The sequence below is a fragment of the Puma concolor genome, chromosome E1 (assembly GCF_028749965.1).
Source record: "Puma concolor isolate L17-30 chromosome E1, mPumCon1.1.hap2, whole genome shotgun sequence".
Lineage (NCBI taxonomy): Eukaryota > Metazoa > Chordata > Mammalia > Carnivora > Felidae > Puma > Puma concolor.
In genome coordinates this window covers 38,639,698-38,662,506 of record NC_141680.1, presented here as the reverse complement: position 1 = coordinate 38,662,506, position 22,809 = coordinate 38,639,698, and the positions used below count along the sequence as shown (strand labels likewise).

The following is a 22,809-nucleotide window of genomic DNA, read 5'->3' as shown; positions in this document are numbered from 1 at the left end:
CTTAAGAATGAGCTGTGCCTCCAGCTTGGTTTTTTATTTGGCATGGCATACCCAAGCCAATGGCCGGTAGTTTTCGTATGAACAGCACAGGATGAGTTTTATTTTTGGTTACCTGCACACTGCCTTCTCATGATAGGGAAGGGAGATAAACTCTCATCACGGAAGACACTTAATGTTAGACTGTTAGGCTGATGGGTTGCAATTTAGTGAGAATCTGAGGTGCTGAAGAGTCACTCATTAAAATAACCCTGTTACTAACAGTCATGCTGTAAACTGAGCTCTTTATAGATTGAACAATCAATACGACAAGGCTGTGATAGATTTTCTAGGTAACAGAATAAAATAAAAGAAATTACATCCTACAGGGTCATTAACACCCAATGAGGATAAACTGAATTCCTTTTTTCCTCCTCTTCTGATAAGATCTAGTTGGGCTTTAAAAATGTTAGCAATTCCATTATGGGAAAGCACAGCGTTTCTGGGAATAGGATCTCTGGAAGAGTTCTGGAGAAAAGTATGTGGATCTTAAAGGTCATCCTGCTAGTCATGGTATCTTTTAGGAGAAAAGTCATCCCACTCCCTCCCACCCCCCAAAGACATGTGACACCTGAGAAAAACTAAGTGAAGCAAACCTGTGTAGCTTGTCTATTACATAAGAGTGCACACTGTCCTAGAATTCCCTTCATATTCCCTAGAATATGCCTTCAGGGGGCTGCCCACCCTTCCCTTGGACCTCTACGTTTTATTGTTATAAAGCTAAGAGATGCCATTTGGATGCTCCGTATTTGTCGCCATTTCTATAGCTCCTTTGGAGAAAAGGCACTGTATAAATTCAATAAATAAATAAGTAAACACAAATAATAAAAATTCCTGCCTCAGATTCTGCAGAGAGAGCAAAAAGTCCTCCTCTGTTTTTTAATCACTAAGTCACCAATCATTATAACTGGTGGGAAGTATAAACATAAACCATGGAAGCATATTTAGAGCTCGCTACACTTCAACAACACCTATTTTGGAGGCAGGAAGCATGAGGAACAAAAGGTTGTTTTTTTTTTTTCTTTTTTAAACCTACTTGAATTAGAGCCATTGGAACAGCTAAGAAATAAACCTTCTCTCACCATCCCCCCACCCAAGACAGAGCCTCAGAAAGAAAGGTGGAAAGAGGAAATGGGATGAGGGAGGAGTCTGAAATTGAATTTCAAATGTTTATTTATTTTTGAAAGAGAGAGAGAGAGAGTGTGTGAGCAGGGGAGGGCAAAGAGAGAGGGAGAGAGAGAGAATCCCAAGTAGGCTCCATGCTATCAGCACAGAGCCTGATGCAGGGCTCAATCTCAGGAACCGTGAGATCATGACCTGAGCTGAAATCAAGAGTTGGACACGCAACCTACTGAGCCATCCAGGTGCCCCCTGAAACTGAATTTTAGACTTTTGCTAGAGACTGCTGCTTCCTGAATGGAGTTTAATATAAAGTTGGGCACAGGAAGCTTACAGTTTTCTACCCTGGCCTGTCCACATTAGCTGTTTTTCCTGTACTGATGATGGGAGTTGATTGAGAAAAGGCACGGAACGTAGATTGGTCAGAAAACAGATTTTCTGTTGGAATTCTGCACAGCAAGTAGGAAACAGTAGAAAATAGGTTTCAGAAGGGACTTCATTATACGTGTTAATTATTATGAAGCGCTTACTGAGAGCCACACTAATCCCGTACCACCCTTGCCCCAGTTCTTTCTTTCTCTCCTGCTTTGGCACATGACTTCTGATGCCGTCTCTTCACTGTCTTTTCTCTCCCTGGGAGAAGTTGGGCACTTAAATGAAGTTAGGTCCTTCACTAAGCCTGTTACGTCTTCACTTCCCATAGAACACGAACCTTAGGAGAAAGGGGCCTTGCTGAGTGGGTAATGAAGAAAACAAAAGGCACAAGAAAGGAAGAGAGAGGAGAATGGGAAAAGGAAGGGCCAGGGAAATGGAGAGGGACCAGGGAGGGAAAGATGGAAAGAACTCCTAGGCTTAAGACTTTCATAGAATCTCTAAGAAGAAAAAAATCAGCTAGTATCCAAATCAGCCACGATTTAGGCTCTGCTGATGGGATGAATGTCCTTGAGGTGGCCTTTGTGATTCACATTTCTTTACTGACAAGGACGGAATAGGTCCTTGGTCCACTTAAGGAGGCTTTAGAGGGGCATCTGACCTTAAGAAAAGATGGGCTCACTAACAGCCTAAAGCATGGTTAACAGTCTGGGATGAATAAGATGTGATTTTGTATTCAACAAACCTGTTACATATTCATTTCCAAATGTGCCTGGAATCAAAGCAGGCCATCAGAAGTCAGCATCACCAAGCAATTCTATCCTTCACCCCATGTTCACTTTCCAGATCTGACACATTTCCATTCCCCTCTGAACTCGCAATCTCCGGGCCTCTCAGAGAGGAGACATTTCCATTCTTTCCATTCTCAATCCTCTGATCTCTTAGAGATGAGGCAATTCTATTTTCACTGTACTGATTTAGGAAATACTGATAGGAAAAAAATAAATATCTGCTTTGGTTTCCTACCCTCTGTCGGATAAATCTTAGCTGCTCTGGGAACATTAATTAAGGTGAATGGGTGGCTGCTTTTAAGGTTGAGATATTTCCCTATCCAGTCATCTTATTTGGGGCTTCTGAGGCCGACACACCAGCACCCTCTTAATTAGTGAAGCCCGAGCATCCTACCCAGTGCCTATATATCTGCGAAGCTCTCATACCTCCTTTATGTGGAGTCCCAGTCTCATCCTCTTCCAGATCGTGCTCTTCATCTGAGGGGATAAACACCAGCAGCATTAGCAATTAGTGGTCAAGTCTTATACTATTTATGCCAATGGGGGTCTTCTTTTTCAGAGCTCAACGTGCTCTTTTCAAGGCACTAATTGGTCTTTTTTTTAATTGTTTTTTTTTCACATTTTTATTTATTTTTGAGAGACAGAGAGAGACAGAATACAAATCGGGGAAGGGCAGAGAGAGAGGGAGACACAGAATCTGAAGCAGGCTCCAGGCTCTGAGCTGTCAGCACGGAGCCCGATGCGGGGCTCGAACTCACAGACTGTGAGATCATGACCTGAGCCGAAGTCGGACGTTTAACTGACTGAGCCACCCAGGTGCCCCTCTTTTTTTTTTTAATAGTTATCTCCCATCTTAAAATTGGCCCTTCTCCTTCCCTCCTCATTTATTTATTCATAAACATTTTTAAGTGTCACTATATGCAAAGTGCTACGGTAGGAACTGGAGATTGCTGCAGTGGGTAAGACTGGCGGGGTCTTACCCCGGCGTCCTGTGGCGCTTCCAATCCACTGGATTATTCAGGCACTAAATATCTCTGTCACTGAAATCTTAATCCTTTCCCTCAAGCTCTTTCTCCTCTCCTTCTAGAATTCTCTTCTAAATGTCTTGTCTCTTTGTAAGTGTAAGCATCCAGACTTACAGTGTGTGTGTGTGTGTGTGTGTGTAGCTAAGCATGTGTTTAAACCCTCCATGATTAATTAGTCCTTAATGTATCAAGTTTTGTTCAGCTGTAGCAGAACCTGGTCATGTAAGTAATTTTATGTTCCTAGAACTTGGGGCTTGTAGTTATCTTTTTACTGTTGTTATTTAGCCTGCCTTGTTCATTAGAGTGTAAGCTCCTGAGGGCAGTTGGAATGGTCTTTTAATTAATTGTTGCAGGTACACAATGGGTTCGAAGTCAGTGCTATTGTCTAACTCTGATCAAGTGTTTATATGGTCAACGTCACCACATGATTGGCTTGTTTCTTGCCCTCATTGACCTGTTTCATCTCATACTACCTGCTAACATGGGAATTGGACCTCTAGAAAGAAGGCATGAGCATCAGAATCATATTAAGCCATTTTATACGTGGAGTAAAATGAGCAAAATTACAGTTGCTCCTCTCCTTTTCATCACCTCAACTCCCTCACACACACACACACACACACACACACACACACACACACACACTCTCTCCGCCCCCCCCCCCCCCCCACATACACACATGGACACACACACACAACGAATGGGGCATAATAAGCAACATTTTGAGGGCTGAAGACTTTGGTTTTTTTGTCCACATATACTTTCTCTCCCTGGGAGTTGGGGCACTTATCTGACTGGTTTTCCCCACAGTTATGCCACTAAATGAAACTTTTTTTTTTTTTTTTTTAATTTTTTTTTTTTTTTCAACGTATTTATTTATTTTTTTTTTGGGACAGAGAGAGACAGAGCATGAGCGGGGGAGGGGCAGAGAGAGAGGGAGACACAGAATCGGAAACAGGCTCCAGGCTCTGAGCCATCAGCCCAGAGCCTGACGCGGGGCTCGAACTCACGGACCGCGAGATCGTGACCTGGCTGAAGTCGGACGCTTAACCGACTGCGCCACCCAGGCGCCCCTAAATGAAACTTTTGAGGAGATGGCTTGGGGACAGTTCCTTTTGTTTTAAATATAAGTTTTACAGAGCAATTTGAATTCTGGTATGTCAGAGTGGGGGAAGTAAATTCTAAGCTCATGAGTAAGAAGAAACAGCACAAAAGTATATGAGAGCACTATAGAACATTAAAGAAGTAACTGATTTCGCATACAAGATGGATGATACGGTTTCCATGCAAAAATAAAAAATTAAGGGATTGGTATTCTGGAGAAACGAGTCATATGTCGCCAAGATTAAAAAAAATACCAGGGTCGCCTGCGTGGCTCAGTCGGTTAAGCGTCCGACTTCGGCTCAGGTCATGATCTCACAGTCTGTGAGTTCGAGCCCCGCGTCGGGCTCTGTGCTGACAGCTCAGAGCCTGGAGCCTGCTTAGGATTCTGTGTCTCCCTCTCTCTCTGCTCCTCCCCTGCTCATGCTCTGTCTCTCTCTGTCTCAAAAATAAATAAAAACATTAAAAAAATTTAAAAAATACCTTACACATAACCTATATTTGCCTTAAAAGATTCCGTGGGGAAAGATCTGTGGGGAAAGAACTCAGCTCTTCTTACCTTCACATATGGCTTCACAGCAGAGAATTTCCTACTTCCCACCTGTAGTGCTCCCCGTCCCTCCCCCATCTCCCCAGGAGGGATAAAGATGTGAGATAATGGAGGAGTGAAATCAAATATCGGAAATAGACCGTGCTGAAATAAATCACGTTAAACATCATTCTTTGCACATTGTCTTCCTATCACTTGCCCACTTCCTTCCTTCCTCTGCTGTGATGCTTTTCCTTTTTGACATGGGACCAATTTCACAGGATTGAAAACGCTAGAAGAAGAGTTGGTGCGGCGTCCGTTCTTGAGATACCCAATGATTTGGACAGGGAGCATCTCTTCTGCTGATAACCAAACAACTCAATCACAAAGACCAATAATTTGCTGTGCTTAGGCACTTTTGCAGGGAGGGTTTATTCTACCTCTGCTGTCTGTGCACAGATGTCTCTTCCTCCCAATTCTAATCAATGTAAATTGGGTCAGATCTCCGCTGTGAATTACAAATTGGATCCGAAGTTGGAGGGTCACCGTGCCTGTGACTCCACCTCCTTCCCACCACCATTAGATGGGAAGCTACACCAAAGATCTTTTCTAAATAAATCAGACTTTATTGTAAAACTCGGCCACTGACGAGACATAACCTCATTAGCATTGATTTTAAAATAAATTATTGAAAGTGGCTTGCCTGCTCTTTGCATTTGTAAAATAGGAGAATGTAAATGTATTTGCAATGATAAAAATGAAAACGAAACCTGATTCCTTTATCCTTTCAGGCAACAGCACTTAATCTAGTCATGATACAAAAATGGGAAAAATAAAAATCTGTTCTACGCAGTTCAATTCCAGACCAGATACTCTGATTTCCATTGCGCCTGTGGAGTCACCTAGAAAGAAAGCAGAACGCTGGCCATAGATCTTGTATATCATTCGCCACCATTACTAAGCTCTTCAGTGATGGATGGGAATGGGGAAGCTCTAATCCCCACATCTGTTCTATCTAACGTTGACCTTCCCGGGTGGCTGAGAGTGGGCTCAAGTCAAGAAGGCTAGCTACTGATGTGAGAGGCTGGGTGCTGTGCCTTTGAAAGTGTGAGTATGGAGGTATCATCAACATAGTGGAGGCAAATGCTCTCTCTATAGCTGGTTGTGAAAGGCAGTACCTCTCAGCACCTTCCCAGCTGCAGGGGGGCGGGGGCGGGGGACAGCACAATACAAACAGAGAGGCATACACTTTACCTCTGGTCCTTCAACCAAATCAAACTGGCATCCTTCAAATGCCAACGCTGAGAAAACTGATTTCATGGCAACAGAAAGAAATGTCTCTTTGCTCACAAAAGAGGGTGGGTTAAACAGCTAGATTTCTCATTTTTTTTTTTCCATCTGTAAGATGAACCTTTCATTTTAAAGAGATTATTTTGAAAAAAAATTTTCTTTAGGCTAAAGAGCTTGTTGAACTTCTTTATGAGAATATTAGTAGGCATTTTAGTATTACATCTACTGGAATACATCTTCATTTAAGAGAGAATTAAAATTTATGTGCTAGCTCAACTTTAAACAGTAATAGATTATAATGGTGCTTGCTCCTAACAGGGCATATGGGACCCCAACCTTACATAGGTTTTAAACAATTAACCTCTGAAGATTACTGTCCACTTATTACGTTAAATGCTTTACTTGATTCCCAAATATCTCATTTCAACTGGGAAAACAGTTGAGGAAGATTCTGTTAGTTGTGTGAACATGTAAGAGAACCATGGGGCATCACAAATGAGCATCAGTATCCAGAGAGTTGATTTCAATCAACAGTCTTGGCACAGTGTCAGGGACACTAATGAGAGGCTGAAAAGAACAGGACACTGACTCCACCGTGGAGGTGCAGAGAGGGGCTGGCTTCCCATGACACCTGGCTCCTTTCTGAAGCGCTGCTGTGACACCGGCTTAACTGAGAATAACATTAAAAAAATGACTAGATCAGAAAGAGGGAAACCACTTCCCCCAAACAAAGCAAGGTGACAGAAGCTTAAAAAATGCCAAGTGTATCAATGTGCAACCAGATGTCAAGGTGCTCTGGTGACAGACGCAAGAGAAATGCAGATAGACTCAGGGTATAAAGAGAACGTGCAGGAAAGTGGAAATAGAAACCACTCCACGGCATGCACAGATATGCTATAAATCTGTGGGTGTTATAGCACCTCTTCAGACAATGCGGAAAAAATGAGCAAGATGCTAATAACACACTTAATCCTCTGTTGTATAGTTGGTAATCTAAACTGTTACTTGAAAATATTTGCATCCTATCTCTGTGGTATGGGTCTTGATGTACAAGATATTAAATCCAATTTGCGCTAACAGCAGCATGTGGAATGCGCTGAATTTAATTCCACCAATAATAATTGAGCACCTAATGGGGCACCTGGGTGGCTCAGTCGGTTAAGCGTCCGACTTCAGCTCAGGTCACAATCTCATGATCTGTGAGTTCGAGCCCCGCGTCGGGCTCTGTGCTGATGGCTCAGAGCCTGAAGCCTGCTTCCGATTCTGTGTCTCCCTCTCTCTCTGCCCCTCCCCGTTCATGCTCTGTCTCTCTCTGTCTCAAAAATAAATAAAAACGTTAAAAAAAATTAAAAAAAAATAATTGAGCACCTACTAATTGGAGGAGAAAGACCTGAATATAAATCACCGTGGTAAAGGCTAAGACGGAGCTCAATTCCTGTTGAGTATCTGGGGGGGGGGGGGGGTGTCGCTAAGGAGACATGTTTTAAGCAGAATGCGTAGGGGGGCTTCATAGGGTGAACTCAGGGAGGATATTCCAGGTGAAAAACAAAACCAAACCAAAAAGTCAGCATGATTCTGGTGCTGGTCATGGTCATGATCATGGTCATGTTCTGGTTTTGGTGCTGGTCAAAGAGCCCTTGTGGCTAGGGGCCAGTGTGGATAGGAGTGAGAGAGAACCTGGCCAGGAAGCTTAGGGCTGATGATGGCATTGATGCTTTGATGGAGTGTTGCTTTTCTTTGAAATTGAAAAATCCCTTCTTCATAAACTTTGTGGTTTATTTATTTATTAAAACAATTGCTTTAATTTTTATTTATTTATTTTTTTGATGGGGGTGGGGGAGGGACAGAGAGAGAGGGAGTCACAGAATCTGAAGCAGGCTCCAGGCTCTGAGCTGTCAGCACAGGGCCCAATGTGGGGCTTGAACTCATGAACCGTGAGATCATGACCTGAGCTGAAGTTGGATGCTTAACATACTGAGCCACCCAGGTACCCTGGTTTTCTTTTTTTAAATGTTTATTAATTTATTTTGAGAAAGAGAGTGTGTAAGCAGGGGAGAGGCAGAGACAGAGAGGGAGGGGGAGAGAGAGGGAGACAGAGAGAGAGAGAGAGAGGGAGAGAAATAGAGAGCGAGAGAGAATTCCAGGCAGGCTCTGCACTTTCAGTGCAGAGCCCGATGCAGGGCTCAATCCCACAAACTATGAGATCATGACCTGAGCCAAAATCAAGAGCCAGATGCTCAACTAACTGAGCCACCCAGACACCCCTAAACTTTGTGTTTTTGGTGTCTGTTTCTTTTCCTTTCCTTTCCTTTCCTTTCCTTTCCTTTCCTTTCCTTTCCTTTCCTTTCCTTTCCTTTTCCTTTTCCTTTTCCTTTCCTTTCCTTTTCCTTTCTTTTTTCTTTCCTTAGACCCACTATCACCATTCCCTCTTCCTGTGGGTCTGGACAACAGTACAGGGGGAAAAAGAATTTCACAGAATGCTTGTTTTCATTTGACTTAAGTTAAAAAAAAAACACCAGTTATATGCTTTATTATAAAGCAATCTGGTTTCTGGTTCTGTAATAACCCTCCCGGGCAGTGTGGGCAGCATTGGAATGCACACAGAAATTCCTAGGGAGAACTCTGTGTCTCTCTTCCCGTTTGCTCTCCTGAAAGCTCTCTGGAGAACAGAGTCAGATTCTGTTGTCACTGCAGCTGCTGTAAGGCCCCAGTTAAAGCTGTACAGTGGTCTCTGGCGTCTTGCTGGATCCCAGCTTTGAGGCCCCAGACAAAGTGAAACCTGATAAAAGTTGTCCTTTTATGGAATATTGAATCACAAAACTGGGCCTGTGCTAGCCTGTAAAATAATTGCAGGGAGGGGTGAGAGATGGCTCAGAAAAGCCTCCTGTCTCCCACACATCGCTTTAAAAGCATTTCTTTGTGGTGGGTCCCTGCAGTTTAATCTACTGCAAATGAGATCTTAAAAATCAAGGGCCCCCATATGCTCAACACGGATGTTCAGAAATTCCACTGGATACCAACCTTGAAACCATATTACCCAGGACTAACATTTTTGTGGTCTTGGCCGAAAACCTCGAGTGCTCTGGTTTTCCCTCATGGGAAGGACGGTGCCAGCCACGTAGCAAATGCTAATTATCCCATGATCAATGTGATGTCGCACATTTAATTTGATGACCCATACATTATTCTGATTAGGAAAAAACATTTTTGTATTGACTTGGTATGTGTGATAAGCACTCTTCTCTCTACTAGGAAGCTCACTGAAATTATATTCTGGGACGGAGACCTCACTTCCATGGTCTCCCCATAGAGACAAGGAGGCTTCTGTAGGCCCCAGCCCAAAGACGAAGGAGGGGCAGAACCACCAATGCTAAGTATCTTCCTCAAAGCACATATACCTGTTATAATGAGACGAATGTTAGGAGCCCAAGTCATTTGACTTCGGATGGGTATGCAGTGTTAGCACAGCCCCACGTTCCCGCTGGCCGTCCCTCCACCCAGCACCTGTCCTTGCAGTAAAAACGGGCCTGAGCAGAAGGTGCAGTCCACACGCCATCTGCTCAGGATTTTCAATTTCACCTGCTTCGTACGTATAGCTGAAAATGTCCAACTGGACTGTCTCAGGTTTGGTTGGCAGGGGTGGGGAACTAGCCATTCCTCAATTTTTCAAGGAGGTAACACTTCTTATTTACATGCCACCAAATTACTAGTAGCCAGCCTTTACTGAGTACTCACAGTATGCCAGGGCTCGGTTCTAAGTGCTTTATACACTACAGTTCCAGGCTTCTCACAGCCTTTCTCTATGATAGGTACTATTGTTATCCCCATTGTACAGGTGGGAAAATCACACACAGAGAGGGCTAATAACTTGCGCAAGGTCTCATAGCTAGCAGGTGGCTGAGCAGGTGCATTCTGACTTAGAGCCAGCACTTTTTCCTGCAGTATCTTGCTGTCTCTCACCTGCCACTGCTTGGTAGATCTTGTGAGATGGAGCAGTGGGTAGGTAACGTCAGGCCCCCTCATTTTCCCTTTCACTTCCTCCAGGACTGGTAGTGTGGCACTTGCATAATGAACAGAAACTTCAGAGGCGACAAGCTGAGTGTGTGGATGGGAGGCTGGGTGATGGAGACTTGGGGCTCAAATATTCATATCATCATTCAATGCCAATACAGCCCACCTCCAGTGCTGTCTCTAAAGACTGTGATGGATAGAGGCTTTCAGGAGAGAACCTGTTGGCTGGGTACAGCACCGTCCTTTGGAAACTTACAAAAGCAAGTAAGTTGCTCTGGCTCTCTTCAAGGGACGGTTGTTGTGAGCAGAGGCTATGGCTTTCCCGGAGAAAGCAGACCAGTTGCCATGCTCTTGGAGCCCACCCCAACATCTGACCTGCCGTGAATTTTGGAGGAATGCCCTGGGACCCTCGGCAGTGCCGTGATGGCCACAGGTCGGAGTTAAGGAGGCAAGGGAAGAATGGTCTTTAAGAAGCCAATCACATACTCATCGATCCATCGTCTGGAGTAAGGTGATGGTCTCAAACTCATCTCGTTTCCTGAGGCTCCTTCTCTTTCCTCTCCTTTGCTCTGAGCATCAGCCCCCTCCTCTCTGGCCTCTTTGAGAACTAAACGTAGTACATGAAAAGGCCCTTGTTTGCTTCCCACAAGGCTGAGTGGTTCAGTGAGGTTTTTCCAGAGCACTCTTCCACAGCTGTGACCCAAAGTGGAGTGTCACCCAGCTATTTCCCCCAGCCTGGACGGGAGTGGGTAGGCTATGAGCTCCTTAAGAAGATGCTGGCCAACTTGGGGAGTACATCTCCTTTTAGGGAGTGTTGTGAATTAGATCCATTTCTGCACCCTGCTGTTGCAATGGAGCAGCCTGTGAAAGGGAAGATTCTCAGAGGAGCTGTGTTTTAATGTAGCAATTTGATTCAATTTTCCACTCTATAAAATTACCCATCACTGGTCGTTGCTTTCTAACAGACACCTTCACTCTTAATTTAACAATCCTATCGAATTCTGCCAGGGAAATTGGAAAAATTTATCACCTGTGAAATTTTATTTTCCTTTGGTTGTATCTGTTTTTGTAAAACTTCATTAACGACAATGACTTGCTGAGGAAATTATCATTTTTTTTTTTTTTTTAACTTCAGACACAAGAAATGGCTCGACCTCAACCAAGATATCATTTGCATAATAAAACACAACAAAAAGGCAGGGGAAGTCAGGGCTGGCAGAGGCTGAAAGTGTGAGGAGGAGAAGCAGGCCCTCCCTGGGAGGGTGGGGAGGTGGGTGAGGTCCCCAGCAGGAAGGAGCCTCGCAGCCACAGCCTTGCTCCTTGACTCAGGAAGCAATGACGTGGCTCCCCACCCCCAACCCCTGCCCCCCAGGGAAAAGGCGAATGCAGTGCTGACAGGATTGGACCCTCTTCTCAGGAAGACTTGAAATGCCAGTTGCTTACTGACCGTGCTTTTTAGCAACCAGCCCTGTCTTCAGGGGCCCGAGTGTTAGATTCACCTTAGTTCCTAAGTTCATCTGGGATCGAGGTTTAACTTGCTATAAATTTAGGCTTAACTTGAATTTCTCAGCAGAGCACTGAACTCCTGGCAAATTTCCACAGGAGCGATCTTTCTGAATGGACTTGAAGATTCAGCGTTCCTGTGGTCTAACTACCTCACAATTAAAAGGCTCAGGCTTCGGTTTTCCACAGTCTGACCCCCACTGTGCCAGCGCTGTTCAACAGCTGCTGCCGTTCCCACAAGAAGTGGCTAGGCGGAAGCAGTGATGACTATACGTTTTTTGAGATGCCAGCTATCATGCCTTTGGAAGAAAAGAAATCTGTACCTGGGCTTGCTGTAATGGTGGGCAGAGGAAACAGGTTTATGTGTAAGAGATGCGGTCTGACTTGTGGTATGTCTGAACTAGGTCCTCCTGTGTTGTGCTCCGTCAGGGTCTTCTCAGGTTACGCAGAAGGTTTGTCAGCACTGATCTATGTTCCTTCAGGCTTCTGATAACCCCTTCATCATTTTGAGACGACTTTACCTTACTCTCACATTTACACAGACAAGAAGTTGAGACTAGAGAGTTTTGATGACCCAGCTCAAGATCCAGAGCAAGCCAACGGAGGCCAACGTGAGCATTCTTGACTCTTTAACCTCGCTGCCGTGTGTGAGAGGCTACTTCACATGGCAATGGTGAAAGACACTCCCGGATCACTTCATCCTGCTCCCAGAGCTAGGGAGAGCCTCTGGACTGGGGATCATGGAGGCGCCACTGAAGCTTCCTTGTACTCTTTTCTTCAGAGATTTGGCTTCCTCGGGAGGGTTCAAACTTATATTCTTCCACCAGGTCAAGAATTTCTAAAACTAATGGAAGATAACCAGAAGATAAAATTTCTCACCTGGCAAGACTTCATAAATATCTTCTTCCTCCTCCTTTGTGGGCTCTTTTAGCCCCACACTCCCAGGCAAGATGACGGGTCTGCACTGGGAACTGGAATTCGGGGAGTCAAGGCCATCAATATCGTCATACATCTCTTCTTCTTCCTCCTTTTCCTCCTCCTCTTCATATGGAATGGTTAAGGAGCTCAGATCTGCCAGGGCAGAGATGATAATGAATCAAGACGGGGAGAAAAAGAAAAGAATAAGGCAGGGAAGGAAAGAGGGAGGGAGGAGGAGGAGGAGGAGGAGGAGGAGGAGGAGGGATGAGAATAAAATATGTCAAAGGAAAATGAAACACCAGGTTAAGTGCTGTGATTTCTAATGTGGGCCTCGGTGGCAGGAAATCTACAGAAAAGGCCAGACTAGCACCGTGTCAGGTTTAAACCGTCAACATAAATCCTTCCTTGCAATAAAACTTGATCAGGATGAAGCAGCTCTGGAAAGTAGGAGTGTGCGACTGAGCGCATGAGGCGAAGGGAAGAAAATAGGCCAGAAGAGGAAATGCCAGCGTGCTGCACACTGTTTGCCAAGTAGAAAACTGGAAGGGTGAGTGATGGCCTGTGCTTCTCCAGGGGGCACGGAGCTGTGGGGACTATGGCAGCTTCCACAGGGTAGCTGGGCTGCCAGAAGCTCATCTCCTCCATGATCTCACAAGATCGGAGTGTCAGACAAGTTTGTTTATGAAGAGGAAAAACAGGAAAAAGTGGAAGAAGAGGAGAAAGTGAGATACAGAAAAATGTAACAGTAATGCAAGACCAAATAGAATGGCTGAGCTGTGTTGGTTACCATGCCCTTTTGCAACCGCACAGTCTGGCTGACCTCAAAGTGGGTCATCGCACAGAGGATGTTGAGCCGTTGCGGCACTGGGGAGCACAGGGCAGGAGAAGGAGATTGGTTTTTTATTTTAATGGGGAACTGGGAAGGTTCGTGCTCTGATGTCTAGGACAGAATGCTCTCTGAAACCCTGCTGAGGGGCCTCTGCAGGATGGGCGAGTGCCGTCAGGGTACCCTGGGGAAGGAAAGGATGGAGAGACATCTAACGTTCATTTCAAAACACTATAAAGCTGTTTGGCTTGATTAGGCATTTAATAAAGATTTTGCAACAATTTTCATCTGAATTCTGGGGCCACCTCATTTGAGGAAGGGATCAAAGACACATTTGTGGCTTAAACCATATGTTATTATTTTGTTTGTTTTAAAATAAAATGGAATGAATAATTTCTTCAATGTGGGATTCTGAAAGTACCACAGGGTACAGCTCAATAAAGCTGCTTTGAGTTTTATTGAGGCTTACACACTTAGGGGTATATTACACGCATAAATCCAAGGCACCTAGATGAGAGTGTACCCTGTAGTCTCGCCATCAATGTTCATGTTTGCCTAGTTCCAGTCTATTATACGTGACGCTCTTGGTAGATGCAATAGTTTGTTTTTGTGATAGCAAAGGCATAAACCGAGTAAAATAGGCAATTCTTGTAATTAAAGCTCTGGTGCTTCCTTCTTTTTCTCCACAATAAAATCTCACAGCAGAATAAAAAACAGAGACAAAAAGGCTCGGTGTTTTTGGGTTGATGTGCTCCTCCTTAGGTCTTGGCGCATGTATAAAGTTGGTGTTTCTGCCTTTCTGCAGCGGCAGGGTCTTGCCATGATGGCGTATCGTGGGTTATCTGATGCCAAGCGACAGACTCAAGTCGGCTACCTCTACCTGTCAGGCCACTCCGGACTAGACTTCCAGGGCCACTGGCACCGCTGTGCCTACAGGTCGGCCAGCAGAGGGCACTCTAAGAGTGGTCATTTAACATCTTCAGGCAGGAGGACTTCCCATCCCAAAGCAAGGAACGTTTTATTGTGGTTTGGGAAAGAAAAATTTGCTTCTAATGTCCAATGGCCATGAAGGCCACTTCGATGAGAGTAGATTTCTTTTTTTTTTTTTTAATTTTTTTTTTTCAACGTTTATTTATTTTTGGGACAGAGAGAGACAGAGCATGAACGGGGGAGGGGCAGAGAGAGAGGGAGACACAGAATCGGAAACAGGCTCCAGGCTCTGAGCCATCAGCCCAGAGCCCGACGCGGGGCTCGAACTCACGGACCGCAAGATCGTGACCTGGCTGAAGTCGGACGCTTAACCGACTGCGCCACCCAGGCGCCCCGATGAGAGTAGATTTCTACTTCTTACTAAGTTTAAAACGAGAAGATTTGGGACCTAAATTGCGTCTAGGCAACTTTATGTTTGATATCACAACTTTCCTTTCCAGAATATAAGGGGTTAGAAGACACCTAATTGAGCTAAGCTGGTTTTCAAAATCTCCTTGTCTAGTGGGTACGGATATTACAGAGGTCATCTCCACGTTGATTCATACTTGAATCAACTTGAATCAACTCCACGTTGATTCATTACTTTCTGATTCATACGTGGTACTATTTGTTGTTATACCATAAGGCTGGTGGAAGGCAGAACAAGCAGATAAGAATTACAGATTGAAGGCTGTGGATTATATTTATGCAATATAACTTCAACTGCAAATCCACTTAAGTATTGTTTCTGTAGTAATGATACTTACCCTTTAACAAGAAACTTATTTGATCCACCCAGTCTCTGGCCTCAGCTGGATTAGCAGCTGTAAACTAAAGAAAAATTAGTGAATTAATTTATTACCTTCATGAATTCATAAAATTTCCATGAATCCCATAGGGAGGTTCAAAGAGGAGAGCTTTGTGAGTTAAGTTGCGGAGTCAAGTTGAAAGCTCAAGATTCTCTGCTTAACTATTTAGAAAAAAGACCAAAATCTTACTCAGAGTGATATTTCCCTTCAGCAATTCTGTATACCCAATGTGGACTACTATTTGAGTCCGGACATTCATGTTCATGTGCATTCATTCGATTATCCATGCATTCGTCAGACATTACTTTGAGAAACGTTTACAGGAAAAAAAAGAAAAAGCAAACCAAAATTCCTGACTGCAAAGAACAATGCATCAGTTAGGGAGACAATATACACACTTGAGATGGGAACACTACAAAGAATGTTCATCTGGTAACAGATAGATGCTGAGAGAGCAAAGGAGCACTTACTGTCACCTAGAGTAAGCCAGAGAAGCTTGTTGAAGTAATACTGTTTTGGTTGGATTTTACTTATTTATTTAATTTTTTTTTTTTAATGTTTATTTATTTTCGAGAGAGACAGAGAATGGATGGGGGAGGGGCAGAGAGAGAGGGAGAACACAGAATCCGAAGCAGGCTCCAGGCTCCGAGCTGTCAGCACAGAGCCTGATGTGGGGCTCAAGCTCGTGAATTGGGAGATCATGACCTGAGCACAAGTCAGACGCTCAACCGACTGAGCCACTCAGGTGCCCCTGTTTTGGTTGGATTTTAAAAGAGTTGGCAGAAACTGCCTGCTGGAGGGAACCATGTGCAGAGGATTAGGAATGAGTCCACTGTGTATGGGGGAAGGAAGGCAGATCAGTTTGACTGGAGGACAGTGACAGGTGATGCCGGAGTGCTGCGGGGTCAGGGAGGAGTTGATGAGAGGGCTCTGAGTACTAGGAGTTCAACCTAAAATGCAGGCAATAGGAAACCACCGTAAATTCTAGCAAAAGGAGCAGGAGATCTCTCTTTCAATAGTTGTGGGTAGGAGGGGTTTGAACAGGGAGGAATGGGAGACAGAAGACCAGCTAGAAGGCTATTTAACTAGTCCTCTGGGGGAGGTGATGAGGATGGCCATTGTGATGGCTGTGGGAATAAGTAAGAAGGCAAAGATCCAAAAGATATCGTAGAGGAAGAATCCACAGACCATGGTAATGACTTGGGTTCAATGGGCCAAAGAAAAGAAGTAAACAAACTCTACATTCTGATTCACAAAACCAGCCAGTCAAGCAGCAAGCCTTAGTAATTTTTTATTTTAAATGAATCAACTTGAAGTGACTGTTCCTGAAAAACATTTTTATCATCTGGCCATTAGGGTAAGACAAAGATATGTGCTGTGTAAGAAACCTAGATTCCTGCTTAATACTTATTAATAGACATTGTCATTCTTGATTTCTTAAAAACTCATTTCCATAAAAAATATCTAAGGAAATTGATTTAGACTTGTCATATAAATTTTTATCTGGAGGAGGCACCATCAATACTGAATAATAAAAATAACTTAGAAACATACCAAGTACATTCATCTATTACGTACATATCTATAAAGGATTCTCTAGCAAAGTTTAGTGTTAAGATAAAAAATTTGCGGGGGTGGGGGGCGCCTGCGTGGCTCAGTCAGTTAAGAATCAGACTTCGGCTCAGGTCATGATCTCGCGGTCTGTGAGTTGGAGCCCCGCATTGGGCTCTGTGCTGACAGCTCAGAGCCTGGAGCCTGCTTGGGATTCTGTGTCTCCCTCTCTCTCTCCCCCACTCGTGCTCTGTCTCTCTCTGTCTCTCAAAAATAAATAAACATTAAATAAATAAATAAAATTTTGACATTGCATATTGAAGACCTAGGTTGTTTTTATCAAAACGGGAGTTAAGATACTGTAGAAACATAAAACGATGGGTACTGAGAGCCATCTGAAGAGTCAAAGGCTTACTCAAGTGAGTGATATTAACCTTAATATTAACCTTAGCATAGCTTTTCTCATTTTCCATAAGTTAGCTAAAGAATGGTTTTAGTGGGGTGCCTGGGTGGCTCAGTTGGTTAAGCGGCCGACTTCAGCTCAGGTCATGATCTCGCGGTCCGTGAGTTTGAGCCCCTCATCGGGCTCTGTGCTGACCGCTCGGAGCCTGGAGCCTGCTTCGGATTCTGTGTCTCCCTCTCTCTGACCCTCCCCTGTTCATGCTCTGTCTCTCTCTGTCTCAAAAATAAAGGTTAAAAAAAATTGTTTCAGTAAAATCGTGATAAGATAAAAATTATTAACAACCAGGAAACGATATTTGTACACATACACACACATGTAAAAATATATTTTTGGTGAAACTCATGACATTCCCTTATTCAGAGCTTTTTATTCCTTTAGTTAAATCCACTACTTATTATATTACCTACTATATCATATCAAATATATAAGAATGAACGCAATGAAGAATCAGCCTTTCTCACCCCAGAGCAGGTCCTCTAGTCCCTCCAGTTATCACTGTTACTACTCACTAATCATTGTCACCAACATCGTAGAAATCCTTCCAGAGATACGCAGTGTGTCTACACACAGGAAGATTATTTTGGATAGCGAGATGAATACGGGAAAATAAGTTATTTTTCACTCTACAGTCAGATTTTTCTCTTTCTGGATGTCATGGAAGGAAGTGAAGATAATCAGGGAACGAGTGAAGAGAATGGGAATTAAAGCAGTGAAGTTAGAGATGATGAATGAGGAACTGGGTTGTGTGCTGCAACAGACAAGACTCTCACCTATGGAGTGAGACCAGGAAGGGGAGGGGTGAGGAGGTGGAAGCCAACCAAAGGCGGTATCTAGGATGAGAGTGACAACACAGAGCAGGAGGGAGGGCACCACATGGCACAGGTGAAGACATGTCAAGAAAGAAGGTCCTGGTAAGAAGTGAGCAGGTAATGAAGAAAGGATGGAACCCAGCATAGCACCCCCAGCTCGCACACAAACGTGGAGCGAAACTACAAAGCAGTGAGGACCGACCGTCTCCTCGGCTCATCCTACCTCATAGCTGCGCCTGTCCTGGGAGGTCAGTTCAAAGCAGGAGTCTTTCTTGGAATCTTTTCGCAGGTGCGGGGCCATCCGGACACTGTAGTCCTTAATGAGAAAGGTCCCTTTGGGCTGCTTGCCTGCAAGACAGGAAAACCCCCTGTGTCCCTAGAGAAGATGCGACCAAGGGAAGGCGTCCTCTCTGGTATGTAAGCTAAAAGCACAGCAACAGCTGTTCTGTCCCCGAGGAGCCACGATAGTCAAGGAAAGGTCATTAAGGAGGCTCAGGAAGGGGCTACTATGACAGTGAGGCAGAGATCACTGCCAAGCTGGGGAAATGCAACATGAAAGGTTATTTTGCCAAAAGAGGACAACGGAGATGGAGAATTTATTAGAATGTTAAGAGATCTATAACAACAGAAAGGAGGAATTATTACAGCAGGGAGAGTGTGGCTGTAAACGTGAGGCTCTTGAAGGCTATTACAGAACCCTGCAGCGTTACTGCTGTCAGGGCCAGCAGAGCTCACATTTGAGGGGAAGGGACAGCAGCTCAGGGGGCATTACGAGTTCCCGGGGTCCCCTCCTATGCCCCGTGTGGTATTTGGGCTAGACCGCTCTCTACCTCCTGCTGGTCCGGAGGGAATTCATGCGAGAGGGAGAATGATTAAAACTCAGTATTTTGTCCCCCTTCCCAGAGGTCAAATTGGGAAGTGGCATTGGGTGATGAGGAAGGAGGGAAAGGACCCTAAGGGAGGGAAAGGAGAGACCACCCTGGCTGTCACTCTCTTTCTAAAACATAAAATGCTAGGAACGGGAAAAGATGGGGTGGTTCCCAATGATTTTGTGCCCTCCTGGTGTAGTTCAGGCAGAACATACAGAGGAGTGGAACCACAGTGCCTGGGTGATGATTTGTGTCCCGTTATCATGTGGAATGAATTGCTGAATACATGCTTTTTGAGGCTGATGGTGATAAGGTGGCAGTGGGATGACAATATTAGGAAAAGAAAAGAAAAGAAAAAGACTCCATCCTTACCTGGTTGAGCTAAAGGAAATACACACAAACACTCACTACATCCTAAGAAAATGTCTTGGGCACAATAAGAAGTAACTGGCGAGAAGGGAGCCATGCAACAGTGCTTTCTGACACCGGAATCTTTTTTGTTAAAGTATCTCTCCTTGTTCTAACTGGCCACTAAAATGTTTTGTTGTTTCTTTGGTCACCAGGTTTTATTTCAGCCTGACGGCAAAATGGTCCATAAAAGTCTCCAAGTCTCTCCCTCTCCCGCTCTCTCACCTTGAGTATAGAGGATTCGGAATGAATGAACGTGACACCTGGTTTTATATCCAGATATGCCAACCACTTATTTAAATGCAGCTGGCATGAAGAAGAGTTTTACAATGATATACATGGTATATTAGTTTTAAGGTTTAAAATAAGAAAATTGCCCCTGGTGGGCTTGTATATGCCTAGAATTCAGGGAACAGATTGTGGTTGCTGGCTCGGGTGGTGGTCTGGGCGTCGGAAGGACGCCGGGGGTGTGTTACTCAGGTTTTGAGCTATGCTGCTAAGATCGCCATGTAGGGCTTCACACTTCACCCCTACGTGGGAAAGTCTCTGAGGAATATAAAAGGGCGAACCCAAGATGAAGCCAGCGATAACCTGTGGCAGGCAGAGAGGCAGCGTGAGCCGCTGGCCTTGAAGCCCAAGCACAAATCTTAAAGATGCCAGGTCACCTGGCAGAGGTGCTGTTCTTGATGCCAAAGGCACGGCAAGTCCAAAGGCAATTGGGTAGACATCTGATTATTCCCAAGACTGGATATCTAGGCATTGGGAGATGCCTCCCCCTGGGAAAGAAGGAAGAGAAGAGGAACGGGGAGTGACTGGAAGGAAAAGGAAGGGTGTACTCTGAATCACTGGCCTCTGTGCCGAGGTGGCAGAGCCCAAGGAAAGTCCCCACAAGACCTGATGCTTTGCAGGAGGGTATCCCCTCTTTGCAGGTTTGTGTTCACTGACAGTGATCATTTTTAGGCTTTGTTTAGTTGTCGCTGTCTCCGGTTTATGCTTATATCCTCTGTTTCTTCTCGTGAACTTAGTGACTGTGCTAAGCACGGATGGGAGGCCTTCTCGGGAGAGCGTATGAGTGGTGTGCTTGATTGACTCAATGGTGGCTCATTAAGAAGCTGCCTCTGGCCTGAGTCAACACTTCACTGCTGCTGCCATCTGGCTGGAGGGTGTCTCCTGGGCACAGCAGCCATTTGGGTCTCAACACTCCCCGGCTCTAGGGATGTCCACGGGACTACTTCCCAGCATTCCATAGGATGAAGTTGAAAGCATAATCTTCGAGAGTCTGGACCCAAGGGTTCTGTTTCTGGGCCATTGGCAAGCTGTTTAAATCTTTCTCACAAGTTTTCCCCCCAGTATTTTAACTATATTATTAATATCCATAAAGAGTTTGAGGTTCTTTAAAAAAAATACCAAAGTGTTCAACATTGATAATATTGTGTTATTAGTCATAATAAAAGACAACCTTTTGACATGCTGACCACACCATCCTAGTGTTTGAAGTGAAAATAATTTCTAAATTGGCATCTGAGTTTTTGGTGACGGACAAGGTATTACTTAACAGCCTCTTTCAGTCTCCCAAGCATGTCCCTTTATGGGTGTTAGTTAAGGACTGCTATCTTGAGATCTAAGTGCTTGAGAATTTACGAAGTGCTTGCATCCAGGAGTGAGCTGCTGCTGTGCAGATGAAGAACACTTACTTTTCTCGTTAGCATAGTAGTAGAAGAGGCCTCTGCTGATGACACACCATCGTTTCTGCCATTCCGATCCAAAGAAACTATGATCTAAACGGAACAGCAGTAAGGGGACATAAATTCAGGTAACTACAACCACTGAAGAGTCCGTAAAGTCCAACAACACACAGTCCAGTGTGTTATTGTTTTATTTCCTAGGTTAATGGACTGTAAAACCCTCCCTTTCACTCCCGCAGGTTATCCCATATTGACTCAGAGTCCAGAGGGCTCGCTCCGTTAAAGGTCCAGATTCTACACGGGGTTTGCCTGTTCTGACCTCTCACAGCTGTCTCGCTATTTATCTTCCTTGATATCTTTCAGGTTCTAATCTCATCCAGTGCTTTTCAAATTCTCTATGATCCCTTTATGCGGTGCCTTTTAGCAAACCAAACTGATGCTCAGGCCATGGGCACAGGAAAGGCTTTCTTTGTACTAAAGCCAATTTGCTTTTTGAGTGCTAAACTTGGGACCCTGGGCCTAGGATGGCGGTATCTATTCTCATCCAGTGAGTGATGGGTCAAGAGGTGGGTTCCTCTGAAACTTGAAACTGGGCTGCTTCACACAGGATATAAAATGATACTCTTGACAATGGTTTTGCTCTGTGGGAGCACACGGAGAGATGAGAACAAGAATATCATCGGCAATTCATTCAACAAGGATTTATTAAGCACCTGTTGTGTACCAGGTGAGCAAAGCAGAACCAGTTCCTATTCTGACGAAACTCACAATCTGCTGAAGATTTGGGGGACGCTGGACTACACCAGACTTCTCTCTTGCCTTCCTTTTGGTCTCCCAGCTCCTGAGCGCAGAATTGGGCATAGAGACAGCACTTTCTACATTAGTCCTTTTTCCTCATTTCCCTTCCCTTCCTGGACTGTTCTGAGACCTGTGGGTCTGATCAGTACCTTTGCTTTTCTTCTCCAAGTATCCCTGCTTGATGATGTTATCCAGCTCTTGAGCTCCTCTTGTGATGTCTTCCACTCCTGAAAGGAACAACGGCAAACATGCTTTGTTGAAACCTGGCAGAGTTTTCGTTTATTTAGGCAACTTTAGATAATCTACATTAATGAAGGGGGTGCAGAAGGGCAATTGCTTAAGCACAGCACAAAATAAGATAATTTTTATATGATTGGGGAAAAAGAGTAAATTTTCTTTCTCCCTCATTATATCTAATGCTAAAACCACTTACAATGATCTAAACATACATTAGTTTGTGCAAGGGGAGGTAGCCTAAATATGTACTGATTGGCAAGAAAAGGACTCCAGAGAATTAAGAATTTGCAGTGGAGATAAGCTCCAAATTGGATAACCACACTGAGATCATCAAAAGTCAAATGAATAGCTACCAGCAGAGAGACGCTTTAGTGAGTGATAGAGTTCACCATAGACGCAGCCATCTCCGTGAGAGCAATAAACACACACTCACTCTTAAAACACACACACACACACACACACACACACACACACACACACACACACCCCAAAACACAAAGCCATCTAGTGAACATAAATTTTATTAAGTTCACACAAAGAAGGGCTATGCAAGCTGAACTGACAATAGCCACCAAATCCTGGTTTTGTCCAAGTATGGGAAAGAGCCTAACAATGGTAGAAGCCTTTACCAAGAGAAGACTCTGGAATTGACATCAGCCTCTAATCGTATGCTGCTAACATCCTTGACTT

General features: G+C 44.4%; 1 protein-coding gene across 1 annotated transcript in view; it reads right to left on the bottom strand.

Moving 5' to 3' along the window:
* Window positions 1-22,809, bottom strand: part of SKAP1 (src kinase associated phosphoprotein 1) — a 281,531-nt gene that overhangs the window by 27,972 nt on the left and 230,750 nt on the right. Inside the window, exons 5-10 of the mRNA XM_086687094.1 lie at window positions 22,032-22,109; window positions 21,094-21,177; window positions 18,346-18,470; window positions 15,258-15,321; window positions 12,657-12,848; window positions 2,745-2,795 (exon numbers count right to left, since the gene is read on the bottom strand). Of these exons, the coding sequence (XP_086543220.1) occupies window positions 2,745-2,795; window positions 12,657-12,848; window positions 15,258-15,321; window positions 18,346-18,470; window positions 21,094-21,177; window positions 22,032-22,109 (594 nt within the window). The remainder of the gene's footprint in view (window positions 1-2,744; window positions 2,796-12,656; window positions 12,849-15,257; window positions 15,322-18,345; window positions 18,471-21,093; window positions 21,178-22,031; window positions 22,110-22,809) is intronic.